The following is a 15,459-nucleotide window of genomic DNA, read 5'->3' on the forward strand; positions in this document are numbered from 1 at the left end:
GTGAGAGGATTGAACTCTGACCTATGTGTTACTGAGTTGACCCTTACATTCTCCGGCTAATGCCTTCTCACCTTTGCATGAGTGTGTTGAGCTCCAGAGAGTATCTGGCTGTCAGTCTGGGGGTTTCTCCCTCCACTATCTTCATCACAACTGACAAAAAGTTGTGTCCTTCAAAAGCGTGTGACAGGCAACACATCTCATACAGGATACAGCCTATGGCCCTGAAACACACACACACACACAATCAGCCAACACATCTCATACAGGATACAGCCTATGGCCCTGAAACACACACACACACACACACACACACACACACACACACACACACACACACACACACAATCAGCCAACACAGTTCACAATGGTAGTGATATCATCAACACCTCTGGGTACACCTGTATTGGTTAAGGATACAACTGCACCAGGATCCACTGGTCCTGACCTGAAGTCCAGTCGTATGGAACAGTCGGTGCCAGTTGAGGTAACCTTTGAGGTCCCCATCCATCTGAGCAGTGATAAGGTCCCCTACTGTATCAAAACTGTCCTTCCATTCCATATTCATTACCTGCACTTGGAAGGGGTGTGCGACCTGACACTCTGATCTACTGTGTAACTGAATCGATAAATCAATGTCGTCTCATATTTCCAATATGACTAATACCCCACATGGACTCTAAACAGACCAGTAAGAAGTGAGAACATTAACACATCTGGTAATGGAACTGTACACATCTTATATCGAGGTGTAATAAAGCTCCCTTCTCCTGCAGGTTGTTTGGCATCAAAGGAAAGTGGCCATGAATAAACAGATTAGATGGGAGAATAATAAATGCCTGCCAGACATATGTGAATGAATATACTAGCTCCCGTTATTACTCTTGGTGGAATAGAGAGATAACCAAACGATGACAGGAAGCAGATGGAAGTTAGAGAGTTAAAGGTATTATTTGTCAATCATCCACCTCTTTGTCTTTAATATCACACTCTCTTAATCTCTTGTTTTATTGCATCCTGCCACACAGTACACCAGAACAACAATGCAAGTAATACAAATGGACAGAGTGATTCTACAATGAATATGAATGTATTCAGATACCATAATGGAGGATAAACAAACAATATCATCTACATTTCCCTGGAAGCCTCCATCTCATTTTCCATATCAAATGTTCCATTGTTTTTATATCAAGTAATAATTGTATTATTTGATGTAAAATAAGAAGAAGGGATTGGGAAGAGGAGTGGACATCCATGCATTACAGGGATTTCAAACATCTACCACCAGGAAATGTCTCATTGTGACCTAACAGAGTTGTGACTCTACTTGTTGCTCTAATCCTCGTACTCTTTCTAACCCTTAAAGTCTCCCACTTCCTGTCTTTACTTGTTACCTACAGTGAGCCCTCTCCTCCTTGTGAGATCAGCTAAATGGGCCGTGCGTGGTACAGTAGAGCGGTCGAGGCGTGAGGTGACCACTTCCTCTCTCATTAGTGTGGTCTATGGGAAGAGACGCTGAGCCTAGCGGAGTGAGGAGGAGTGGGAGGCAACAGACTACCCAGAGGGCTGTGTATCAGTGTCTGAGATCACCACCATCTCCTCAATTGGCTTCTTGGTCTCTTCCTCTCTGTCGGATAAAATAAGCCAATTTTCCACTCCCACTCTGGGATTAGTGGTAATTTCCTCTTGAAAACAGATGAATAGGGAAAGAAGGGGGGAAGGCCAGGGGTGGAAGGAAGCTGCTGGCAGCTGGGAGGGACAGTGCAGAGTTGACAGACCTTTTGTCTCCATTCAGTACTATGTTCTACCGGCTCTACACAGATTCTTCTTCATGAATAACTTCTCATAAAGACTATTATTTGAAACCATGGAGCACTGGTGCTGAGGGAAGTCATGTACAGTTACTACTGTTGCATTCTTTTCAAAGAACTTTGAGTTCAGTAGATGCTTGCACTTCAGACTGCAGTGAAAGATGAGGGATCTATAGTCGCTCTTGGTATTAAAGGTGTTCTTTATGCTCTCCTACTGATCAGACCAACGGCCGTATCGACTCCATTCATCATTATACATGAATCCATTTCTACCCCTCTTCTCCACTTCATTACTCATCACATATTCCAGTCCATATCCAAAGTGCCTCTTAGCCATGCTCCTTTTGGACTGCTTTGAAGGAAATGCCAGCCAAATCTCACAATGATACGTGACAGCATTACACAGCATTCTGAACTCAGCACTGTAGCCTTAGCAGGAAGCAGAGACGGATGAGGAAACTGGATGTCAACAACTCTCTTGAGGTTCGGAGGGGAATGAGAATCAAAAAAGAACTCATCTTCAAAACACAGAGCTCTAAACAGGTGTTTGTTTCATTAAAAGTTTTAAACATGTCAAACATTCACATAATAAAACTTGTGGTGGCTGCCACAACACAAAACACGCGTTACAAGTGTTAAGAAAGTCACTACACACATAAACACACAGTGCAGCATCAAGATAAATGTCAATGTCCACTCACCGTTCAACCTATCTAACCTTACCTTTCTTTCCATTTGAACTTTAACCTAACTTTGACCTTTCTGTCTTTGAGCCTCAGTGTGCTGCTCCACCTTCCTACCAGATATCAGACTTGGAGTCGTAACCATGGTGGTTCAGGACTTCAGGGCTCATGTAGTAAGGCGTGCCCGTGAAGGTGGTGGCCAGGTCACATGACCCCATCAGCAGACAGGACACCCCAAAATCACCTGAACGGAGGAAGAGCAACACTTATACACTTATAATAATAATATATTATATTTGTCGAGTGCAATTTGCATAAGATAGGAAACAAAACAAAGAACACGACCCGGAGGACAAGGCGCAGGACGATCCAGGTGGAGTACGATTCCTGCAGTAAGGAAGGGTCCAGGATGTCCTCCTCCAGCAAACAACTGGCAGTGATTTACACAGTGGGCTACAGACGGTGTGCTGTGTATAAACTGTGTGCTGTGTATAAACTGTGTGCTGTGTATAAACTGTGTGCTGTGTATAAACTGTGTGCTGTGTATAAACTGTGTGCTGTGTATAAACTGTGTGCTGTGTATAAACTGTGTGTACTTTCAACAGTTTGTATTCATGTCAGGGGTGCTGTGGATAAACTGTGTGTACTTTCAACAGTTTTGTATTCCTGTAAGGGGTGCGTAATCGGTGGCAGGGAAGTCAGACGCAGGAGAGCAGAACTTAGTAATAACCGGTGCAGTTTAATAGCAACCTTTTAAGGAGGCTGCGAATTTTCGTAACTTTTTGTTAGAAATCACGCAAAATTTCAACGTCCTGCTACTCATGCCAGGAATATAGTATATGCATATGATTAGTATGTGTGGATAGAAAACACTCTGAAGTTTATAAAACTGGTTAAATCATGTCTGTGACTATAACAGAACATGTTTAGCAGGCAAAATCCCAAGGAAAACTGTTCAAAAAAAAAAAAAAAAAAATATCCCTCCGCCAGTCTCTGTATTGTCTATGGCAAGGGAAAATAGATAGCGTCCAGTTTACAATGCCTACAGCTTCCACACGATGTCGCCAGTACTGGCATTTAGATTGAAGTTAATCCTTGGTCAGATGAGAAATAGGCACTTCCTGTTATCGAGTACACAGCAGGAAGTTTTGAGAGAGAAAATGGACCATCATTTCAAAACGTGCTGCTATTGACTACAGATCGCCCCGTGATCAATTTGATCGATTATTAACGTTTACTAATACCTAAAGTTGGATTACAAAAGTACTTTGAAGTGTTTTGTCAAAGTTTATAGGCAACTTTTTTAATTTTAAAAAATGACGTTGCGTTTTGGAACGGTGCTTTTTCATGGATCAGACGGGCTTCATAAATGGACATTTTGGGTATACATGGACGGATTTAATCGAAAAAAAGACCCAATTGTGATGTTTATGGGACATATAGGAGTGCCAACAAAGAAGCTTGTCAAAGGTAATGAATGTTTTATATTTTATTTCTGCGTTTTGTGTAGCGCCGGCTACGCTAATTATTCTGTTTACGTCCCCTTTGGGTATTTCGGGGTTTGCATGCTATCAGATAATAGCTTCTCATGCTTTCGCCGAAAAGCATTTTAAAAATCTGACATGTTGGCTAGATTCACAAAGAGTGTAGCTTTAATTGAGTACCCTGCATGTGTGTTTTAATGAAAGTTTGAGTTGTATCGAGTACTATTAGTTGTCACTCTGAAATTTCCGCTGATGTTGATCCCTGTACAGGGACAGCAGCCGTATACCAAAACCCACAGCATAAAAATAACAAGTATATTGGGTACAAAACCCGTCACGCACCAAACAGCATGTGCACAAGCACTTACAATAAAAAATCCCAGACAAAGACATGGGGGGAACAGAGGGTTAAATACACAACAAATGATTGAGGGAATTGAAACCCAGGCGTGAGGAAAAACAAGACAAAACACATGGAAAATGAAAAGTGGATCGATGATGGCTAGAAGACTGGCGACGCCGACCGCCGAGTGCCGCCCAGACAAGGAGAGGACCCGACTTCGGCGGAAGTCGTGACAATTCATCCATTACCTTTGTAGATAATTGTATGCCGCAGACATATGGAGAGAGCCTTAGAATTTAACAGGAGTGACACAGCCTCCCTGCACTTTTAAGGACTAGCAAAGATTTCAAACAAACAAAAAAACTCCCATGGGCCCCTGCTGCATTGGAACTCACCGATTTTAACTATGTTCCTTTTCAGGAAGATATTTTTGGCCTTCAGATCTCTGTGGAGGATGCGCCTGGGACAGAGGAGGCAGGACAAACAGACATCAGCAGACAGGCAGACAGGCAGGAATACAATAAAGAAATAAACATTGCACAATGCAATCATGATACTTTGAAGTCCAAAATATATCCTTGTTTAGATCCCTGTGGTTCTTAGACCTCCCCCTTATGTACTCTTCATTTTTGACAAAAGTATAAATACAGTATGAACCTGTTATGCATGTAGTGGAGTCCAAGCAGCAGCTGGATCAGCCAATCAGTGACCTGGGTCTCAGGCAAGCTCTGCCCTGCTTCTCTCACTTCCTCCAGATGACAGTCCAAGTCCCTGTCCTAGAGCATAGAGTATTATAGCAACAGACTTAGATATTCATACAGATACCCACATCACAATAAATGCATGCAAGCGTATACAGGCGCCTGCACGCACACACCCACCAACACACTATTGTGGATACACATTGTGGAAAACCTTTTACAAAATACTCATTCCGATACGTCTATAAGTTTTACACTCGTCTCTATTTTACACTCCAGACAGAAAGGTCCTCTGTCAGCCGCCATTGTGACCATTTAACTGTCTGTGAGGATAAGCTGGAATGAGATCTGAGCTGGCTTCATTCTCTCTAATGGGACTTCCAGCGAGAACAGAACAGCACCAATGAACTTCTTAATGGAACTGTGTGGGTGTCCTCACTGGTTCATTCTGAGAGGCACTGAGTAGGTTATGATGCTCTGGCAGTGTGTGTGTGTGTGTGTGTGTGTGTGTGTGTGTGTGTGTGTGCGCATGCCTGCATGCATCTGAGCTTCTGTGTAGTGAGGGAAAGTGTATTGTGTGTGTATATGGGGGGTGATGGAACAACATAAGCTGTATCTGTGCCAGGTGGGGGTAAAAATGCTTTAAGGGAACTGTTTAATGAAATAAATAAGACACAGAAATGACTAGAGGGAGTCCGACCGCAATTGATTTGATTATGCCTCCTGGATCAGACTTGGGACTAGTGGGACTAGCACCCGTTGTCTCTCTCTCCTCCCTGCTGCAGTGACCACCACAGAACATCAACAGTGTTTATAGTGTTGTCTCTCTCTCCTCCCTGCTGCAGTGACCACCACAGAACATCAACAGTGTTTATAGTGTTGTCTCTCTCTCCTCCCTGCTGCAGTGACCACCACAGAACATCAACAGTGTTTATAGTGTTGTCTCTCTCTCTCCTCCCTGCTGCAGTGACCACCACAGAACATCAACAGTGTTTATAGTGTTGTCTCTCTCTCCTCCCTGCTGCAGCGACCACCACAGAACATCAACAGTGTTTATAGTGTTGTCTCTTTCTCCTCCCTGCTGCAGTGACCACCACAGAACATCAACAGTGTTTATAGTGTTGTCTCTCTCCTCCCTGCTGCAGCGACCACCACAGAACATCAACAGTGTTTATAGTGTTGTCTCTCTCTCCTCCCTGGTGCAGTGACCACCACAGAACATCAACAGTGTTTATAGTGTTGTCTCTCTCTCCTCCCTGCTGCAGTGACCACCACAGAATATCAACAGTGTTTATAGTATTGTCTCTCTCCTCCCTGCTGCAGTGACCACCACAGAACATCAACAGTGTTTATAGTGTTGTCTCTCTCTCTCCTCCCTGCTGCAGCGACCACCACAGAACATCGACAGTGTTTATAGTGTTGTCTCTCTCCTCCCTGCTGCAGTGACCACCACAGAACATCAACAGTGTTTATAGTGTTGTCTCTCTCTCCTCCCCCTGCTGCAGTGACCACCACAGAACATCAACAGTGTTTATAGTGTTGTCTCTCTCTCTCTCTCTCCCTGCTGCAGCGACCACCACAGAACATTGACAGTGTTTATAGTGTTGTCTCTCTCTCCTCCCTGCTGCAGTGACCACCACAGAACATCAACAGTGTTTATAGTGTTGTCTCTCTCTCCTCCCTGCTGCAGTGACCACCACAGAACATCAACAGTGTTTATAGTGTGTTTGCAGTGACCACCACAGAACATCAACAGTGTTTATAGTGTTGTCTCTCTCCTCCCTGCTGCAGTGACCACCACAGAACATCAACAGTGTTTATAGTGTTGTCTCTCTCTCCTCCCTGCTGCAGTGACCACCACAGAACATCAACAGTGTTTATAGTGTTGTCTCTCTCCTCCCTGCTGCAGTGACCACCACAGAACATCAACAGTGTTTATAGTGTTGTCTCTCTCTCCTCCCTGCTGCAGTGACCACCACAGAACATCAACAGTGTTTATAGTGTTGTCTCTCTCTCCTCCCTGCTGCAGTGACCACCACAGAACATCAACAGTGTTTATAGTGTTGTCTCTCTCCTCCCTGCTGCAGTGACCACCACAGAACATCAACAGTGTTTATAGTGTTGTCTCTCTCCTCCCTGCTGCAGTGACAGAACATCAACAGTGTTTATAGTGTTGTCTCTCTCCTCCCTGCTGCAGTGACCACCACAGAACATCAACAGTGTTTATAGTGTTGTCTCTCTCCTCCCTGCTGCAGTGACCACCACAGAACATCAACAGTGTTTATAGTGTTGTCTCTCTCTCCTCCCTGCTGCAGTGACCACCACAGAACATCAACAGTGTTTATAGTGTTGTCTCTCTCTCTCCTCCCTGCTGCAGTGACCACCACAGAACATCAACAGTGTTTATAGTGTTGTCTCTCTCTCCTCCCTGCTGCAGTGACCACCACAGAACATCAACAGTGTTTATAGTGTTGTCTCTCTCCTCCCTGCTGCAGCGACCACAACAGAACATCAACAGTGTTTATAGTGTTGTCTCTCTCTCTCCTCCCTGCTGCAGTGACCACCACAGAACATCAACAGTGTGTATAGTGTTGTCTCTCTCTCTCCTCCCTGCTGCAGTGACCACCACAGAACATCAACAGTGTTTATAGTGTTGTCTCTCTCCTCCCTGCTGCAGCGACCACCACAGAGATCAACAGTGTTTATAGTGTTGTCTCTCTCTCTCCTCCCTGCTGCAGTGACCACCACAGAACATCAACAGTGTGTATAGTGTTGTCTCTCTCTCTCCTCCCTGCTGCAGTGACCACCACAGAACATCAACAGTGTTTATAGTGTTGTCTCTCTCCTCCCTGCTGCAGCGACCACCACAGAACATCAACAGTGTTTATAGTGTTGTCTCTCTCTCCTCCCTGCTGCAGTGACCACCACAGAACATCAACAGTGTTTATAGTGTTGTCTCTCTCCTCCCTGCTGCAGTGACCACCACAGAACATCAACAGTGTTTATAGTGTTGTCTCTCTCTCTCCTCCCTGCTGCAGTGACCACCACAGAACATCAACAGTGTTTATAGTGTTGTCTCTCTCTCTCCTCCCTGCTGCAGTGACCACCACAGAACATCAACAGTGTTTATAGTGTTGTCTCTCTCTCCTCCCTGCTGCAGCGACCACCACAGAACATCAACAGTGTGTATTGTACTGTCAATGTTGCTGCAACATAATTACAGCCATTTCTGACTGAAAAGTTATGTTACCGAAATTCCTAATTTGTTTAGGTAAAACATTCCCTATTCCCTGAACCCTCACTCTCTTTACGTGACACATGTATGCATCGCATGCACATGACTAATAGGGCCTGACCTATAGCATATCAGAATCACATCAATAAACTGGTTATAACAAACTCTGAACACCGTAACGCATGACAGCAAAATGGATGCACAGGAAGTGACAAACAAACTCGATACGGGAGAATGTTTACTGGTTGCTCAGGAGGTAAAAGGGGCGTTCAGAGGTGAGGAATAAATTTGACAAGTTGTGGAAAATCCTGGAGATCAAGAAAAAGAAGGAGCCAGCGCTTCATGTATATTATGTGTCTCTGCCAAACAGCTGCTGTTGGATTACAATACAACATTTCTTACCATTTGGAACAATGGAAACCACATCAAATAAATGACAAGCGTAATAGAGAGTCTATTGTAGCAATTTGAGTTGTTTTCTTGTAAAGCCTTTATTACAGCAAAGACTAAAAACAGTCACATTTATTTGTGAACGCAATTTACTAAATGGGGAGTTTAGGCCTATTTATTGTAGCCTATAAAAGTGTTGAAATATAGGCCTAAGGCCTCAGTAAGTTACAGTATGAAGACTAAACAGGATGCGCTCTTAGGCCTACCGCTCAATGGTGGTTATACCTGGCTGCTATACTAAGCCTACTAATTATAATGATATGACTTATTATTATAATTATCATGTTCATCATAATAATAGTAATAATAACAACAAGAAGGAGATCAAGGAAAAAGGAGGGTTATTTAAAAATATATATTATAAATATAATTTTGGGGACAATTTGGAACAGAGTAAAAAACATGAAATAAATGATAAATAATGCCAGAGAGGCTGGTCTAATGAACAAAAGTGTAAAGCCTTTATTAAAGCATAGCAAAGATTAAAAACAGACGAATTTGTGGAATTGTTTATTCGACATGTGGTTGCGTAAGGCTTATTGCTCACAGAATCAGTAGGCTATTAAACAAACAGTCAAACAGACAACAGAAGCAGGATCTGTTTTATTTCTGTAGATATATATGGAAGATGTACAAAGCCAGGCACATTTAACAGTTTGGCTGTTGATTATAGACCTAATTAAGTTGGAGTTGCCTCTCTCCTCACTTTTCTTAGACAATTAAGGCTGTTTTCTCGTCTCCTGACTCCGCTGCTGCCTCGGCCGCCAATATGCTGGTTAACTTTGCTATTATGCACATAGCAACATGGTCTAGAAAAAAATGCAAATTCAACAGCACACTGATGTGTTTCAGAACCTGATGTGTTTCAGGACAGTAACCACTATCCAACGTGGGAGAAAGCGCATTTGCTATAAAATAATTTTCATTTTGATTTGTGTTGCATCATGGTTCTTACATAATATAACCATACACAATTCAGTAGCACATCTCTTAGACTGATGGACTGTGCCATCCCCACGGCCTCCACAATGGATCAGTCCACTCAGACAGGCGCCAATCAGACAGGTGTCTTGTACACCATGATATTTTTGAGAAAGACTGGAAGACAGGACCCCTACCTGCTGTAATCTAGTAGGATAAAGACTGGAAGACAGGACCCGTACCTGCTGTAATCTACTGTAGTAGGAGAAAGACTGGAGGACAGGACCCCTACCTGCTGTAATCTAGTAGGAGAAAGACTAGAAGACAGGACCCCTACCTGCTGTAATCTAGTAGGAGAAAGACTGGAGGACAGGACCCGTACCTGCTGTAATCTACTGTAGTAGGAGAAAGACTGGAGTACAGGACCCCTACCTGCTGTAATCTACTGTAGTAGGAGAAAGACTGGAGGACAGGACCCGTACCTGCTATAATCTACTGTAGTAGGAGAAGGACTGGAGGACAGGACCCCTACCTGCTGTACTCTACTGTAGTAGGAGAAAGACTGGAGGACAGGACCCCTACCTGCTGTAATCTACTGTAGTAGGAGAAAGACTGGAGGACAGGACCCCTACCTGCTGTAATCTACTATAGTTGGAGAAAGACTGGAGCACAGGACCCCTACCTGCTGTAATCTAGTAGGAGAAAGACTGGAGGACAGAACCCCTACCTGCAGTAATCTAGTTTGAGAAAGACTGGAGGACAGGACCCCTACAGCTGTAATCTAGTAGGAGAAAGACTGGAGGACAGGACCCCTACCTGCAGTAATCTAGTTTGAGAAAGACTGGAGGACAGGACCCCTACAGCTGTAATCTAGTAGGAGAAAGACTGGAGGACAGGACCCCTACCTGCAGTAATCTAGTAGGAGAAAGACTGAAGGACAGAACCCCTACCTGCAGTAATCTATACAGAAAACACTTTGACAAGATGAAAAGAAAAACGGGGAGAGAGCGAGAGCGAGAGAAGGGGGGCGGAGAAGGAGGGGGCACAGATCAATCACTTGTTCCATGCTCTGACACTTCAAACATTTCCCTGTGACCTCTCTCTAGCTTGGAACACCTACAGGGCTACAGTTTGAAGAGAGAGGTGTGCTGCTCTGGTGCAGGGAACCACAGTGACCATGTAATCATGTTAGCGCTGTATGGAGTGATTCCAAGCCATGGTGTTATATAAGAAAATCACAAAGCCATGACTTTATAACACGATAAGTGCATGACGGGATCAAAACGTCCTTATACACATGTAGGATCTTAATTTGAGCCAGTTTGCTACAGCAGGAAAATAATCCTGCAGCAACAGGAAATGTGAATTATGTGATTATAATTCATGGACATTTTTGTAGGGGTTGATACATTTTTCATAAAGGAAAATCAAGTATGACATTTCAAAGGGGAAATTACAAACTTCAGAAGTATTTTTAAAAACACACTACACATTTGACATTTCCTGGAAAGTCAGTCTGTGTTGTGGAAAGGGCAGGTGTTAAGGATTGGACCCTTTTTTAAAAATTCCCTAAAATGACATACCCAAATCTAACTGCCTGTGGCCCATGACCTGAAGCACAGTTGACGTCGGAAGGTTACATACACCCTAGCCAAATATACACTGCTCAAAAAAATAAAGGGAACACTAAAATAACACATCCTAGATCTGAATGAATGAAATATTCTTATTAAATACTTTTTTCTTTACATAGTTGAATGTGCTGACAACAAAATCACACAAAAATGATCAATGGAAATCAAATTTATCAACCCATGAAGGTCTGGATTTGGAGTCACACTCAAAATTAAAGTGGAAAACCACACTACAGGCTGATCCAACTTTGAAGTAATGTCCTTAAAACAAGTCAAAATGGGGCTCAGTAGTGTGTGTGGCCTCCACGTGCCTGTATGACCTCCCTACAACGCCTGGGCATGATCCTGATGAGGTGGCGGATGGTCTCCTGAGGGATCTCCTACCAGACCTGGACTAAAGCATCTGCCAACTCCTGGACAGTCTGTGGTGCAACGTGGCGTTGGTGGATGGAGCGAGACATGATGTCCCAGATGTGCTCAATTGGATTCAGGTCTGGGGAACGGGTGGGCCAGTCCATAGCATCAATGCCTTCCTCTTGCAGGAACTACTGACACACTCCAGCCACATGAGGTCTAGCATTGTCTTGCATTAGGAGGAACCCAGGGCCAAATTCACCAGCATATGGTCTCACAAGGGGTCTGAGGATCTCATCTCGGTACCTAATGGCAGTCAGGCTACCTCTGGCGAGCACATGGAGGGCTGTGCGGCCCCCCAAAGAAATGCCACCCCACACCATGACTGACCCACCGCCAAACCGTTCATGCTGGAGGATGTTGCAGGCAGCAGAACGTTCTCCACGGCTGTTACAGGAATTAAATTCCTACATGTTTTAACACCCAATTAAATTAAACACTCCGTCCACTTCTAAGAATTTGTAAGACTCTTATTTGCATAAAATGGACAGAGACCAGTCTCAAAATCAATCAGCAGCGTTTATTCTCGAGAGTACTGAACATGATACAGTTTACCACAGGTTATAAACTGAAAATGACGTCATTAGTTTTCGAACTGTCCTGTCTCTTCTTCACCCTGGTACAAAGGCAGTATCTCAAGCCTTCCCACATCGTCCCACACCAATTTAATATAATTTATGAGCCAAGGTCTTCCTGTGTAGATAAGCATTCTAGCCAGTCTGACGATAAGTTCATTCATTTCTACCAAGGAACAGACAGTCAATGTTCTAATTCTTGATTATATTTACACACATTATATCCAGTACTAGGATTAAAAGAACATTCATACATCTATACAGTAACATAATAGTATTCTGATTAGTCAGTCCTGATTGAAATGTAAACATAATTAGTCATTATTGATAAAGAATCCCTTAACAACGGCGTCTCCAGACTGTCACATCTGTCACATGTGCTCAGTGTGAACCTGCTTTCATCTGTGAAGAGCACAGGGCGCCAGTGGCGAATTTGACAATCTTGGTGTTCTCTGGCAAATTCCAAACGTCCTGCACGGTGTTGGGCTGTAAAGCACAACCCCCACCTGTGGACGTCGGGCCCTCATACCACCCTCATGGAGTCTGTTTCTGACCGTTTGAGCAGACACATGCGCATTTGTGGCCTGCTGGAGGTCATTTTGCAGCGCTCTGGCAGTGCTCCTCCTTGCACAAAAGCGGAGGTAGCGGTCCTGCTGCTGGGTTGTTGCCCTCCTACGGCCTCTTCCACGTCTCCTGATGTACTGGCCTGTCTCCTGGTAGCGCCTCCATGCTCTGGACACTACGCTGATAGACACAGCAAACCTTCTTGCCACAGCTCGCATTGATGTTCCATCCTGGATGAGCTGCACTACCTGAGCCACTTGTGTGGGTTGTAGACTCCGTCTCATGCTACCACTAGAGTGAAAGCACCGCCAGCATTCAAAAATGACCAAAACATCAGCCAGGAAGCATAGGAACGGAGAAGTGGTCTGTGGTCACCACCTGCAGAACCACTCCTTTATTGGGGGTGTCTTGCTAATTGCCTATAATTTCCACCTGCTGTCTATTCCATTTGCACAACAGCATGTGAAATGTATTGTCAATCAGTGTTGCTTCCTAAGTGGACAGTTTGATTACACAGAAGTGTGATTGACTTGGAGTTACATTGTGTTGTTTAAGTGTTCCCTTTATTTTTTTGAGCAGTGTATTTAAACTCAGATTTTCACAATTCCTGACATTTAAATCTAGTAAAAATTCCCTGTCTTCGGTCAGTTAGGATCACCACTTTATTTTAAGTATTTGATATGTCAGAATAATAGTAGAGGGAATGATTTATTTCAGCTTTTATTTCTTTCATCACATTCCCAGTGGGTCAGAAGTTTACATACACTCAATTAGTATTTGGTAGCATTGCCTTTAAATTGTTTAACTTGGGTCAAACGTTTCGGGTAGCCTTCCACAAGCTTCCCACAATAAGTTGGGTGAATTTTGGCCCATTCCTCCTGACAGAGGTGGTGTAACTGAGTCAGGTGTGTAGGCCTCCTTGCTCGCACACGCTTTTTCAGTTCTGCCCACACATTTTCTATAGGATTGAGGTCAGGGCTTTGTGATGGCCACTCCAATACCTTAATTTTGTTGTCCTTAAGCCATTTTGCCACAACTTTGGATGTATGCTTGGTGTCATTGTCCATTTGAAAGACGCATTTGCGACCAAGCTTTAACTTCCTGACTGATATCTTGAGATGTTGCTTCAATATATCCACATCATTTTACTGCCTCATGAAGCCATCTATTTTGTGAAGTGCACCAGTCCCTCCTGCAGCAAAGCAACCCCACAACATGATGCTGCCACCCACGTGCCTCAAGGTTGGGATGGTGTTCTTCGGCTTGCAAGCCTCCCTATATTTCCTCCAAACATAATGATGGTCATTATGGCCAAACACTTCTATTTTTGTTTCATCAGACCAGAGGACATTTCTCCAAAAAGTACGATCTTTGTCCCCATGTGCAGTTGCAAACCGTAGTCTGGATTTTGTATGGCGGTTTTGGAGCAGTGGCTTCTTCCTTGCTGAGCGGCCTTTCAGGTTACGTCGATATAGGAATCGTTTAACTGTGGATATAGATACTTTTGTACCTGTTTCCTCCAGCATCTTCACAAGGTCCTTTGCTGTTGTTCTGGGATTGATTTGGACTTTTCACACCAAAGTGCGTTCATCTCTAGAAGACAGAACGGGTCTCCTTCCTGAGCGTTATGACGGCTGCGTGGTCCCATGGTGTTTATACTTGTGTACTATTGTTTGTACAGATGAACGTGGTACCTTCAGGCGATTGGAAATTGCTCCCAAGGTTGAACCAGACTTGTGGAGGTCTACAATCATTTTCTAAGGTCTTGGCCGATTTCTTTTGATTTTCCCATGATGTCAAGCAAAGAGGCACTGAGTTTGAAGGTAGACCTTGAAATACATTCACAGGTACATCTCCAATTGACTCAAATGGTGTCAATTAGCCTATCAGAAGCTTCTAAAGCCATGACATAATTTTCTGGAATTTCCACGCTGTTTAAAGGCACCGTTAACTAAACTTCTGACCCACTGGAATTGTGATAAATTTAATTATAAGTTAAATAATCTGTCTGTAAACAATTGTTGGAAAAATTACTTGTGTCATGCACAAAGTAGATGTCCTAACCGACTTGGCAAAACTATAGTTTGTTAACAAGAAATTTGTGGAGTGGTTGAAAAACAAGTTAATGACTCCAACCTAAGTGTATGTAAACTTCCGACTTCAAATGTATATGCATATTCTTGATACCATTTGAAAGGAAACACTTTGAAGTTTGTGTAACTGTGAAATGAATGAAGGAGAATATAATTAGATCTGGTAAAAGATAATACAAAGAAAAAAACGTTTTTTTATTTTTTTGCACCATCATCTTTGAAATGCAAGAGAAAGGCCATAATATATTATTCAACATAGATTTCAACCACTAGATGGCAGCAGTGTATGTGCAAAGTTTTAGGCGGATCCAATGAACCATTGCATTCTGTTAAAAATGTTGTATCAAGACTGCCCAAATGTGCCTAATTGGTTTATTAATAACTTTTCAAGTTCATTACTGTGCACTCTCCTCAAACAATAGCAAGGTAGCTACTGTAAATTGGTCAGTGCAGTTCGATTAACAAGAATTTAAGCTTTCTGCCAATATCAGATATGTCTATGTCCTGGGAAATGTTCTTGTTACTTACGACCTCATGCTAATCACATTAGC

At 43.3% G+C, this 15,459-nt stretch overlaps 1 protein-coding gene across 1 annotated transcript in view; it reads right to left on the minus strand.

Annotated features, from left to right (window-relative positions):
* nek11 (NIMA-related kinase 11) overlaps positions 1-15,459 on the minus strand; it is an 84,789-nt gene that overhangs the window by 48,251 nt on the left and 21,079 nt on the right. The window contains exons 4-7 of the mRNA XM_042319160.1: positions 4,979-5,097; positions 4,717-4,781; positions 2,612-2,738; positions 72-221 (exon numbers count right to left, since the gene is read on the minus strand). Of these exons, the coding sequence (XP_042175094.1) occupies positions 72-221; positions 2,612-2,738; positions 4,717-4,781; positions 4,979-5,097 (461 nt within the window). The remainder of the gene's footprint in view (positions 1-71; positions 222-2,611; positions 2,739-4,716; positions 4,782-4,978; positions 5,098-15,459) is intronic.

Source organism: Oncorhynchus tshawytscha, unplaced genomic scaffold (genome assembly GCF_018296145.1).
Source record: "Oncorhynchus tshawytscha isolate Ot180627B unplaced genomic scaffold, Otsh_v2.0 Un_scaffold_7589_pilon_pilon, whole genome shotgun sequence".
NCBI lineage: Eukaryota > Metazoa > Chordata > Actinopteri > Salmoniformes > Salmonidae > Oncorhynchus > Oncorhynchus tshawytscha.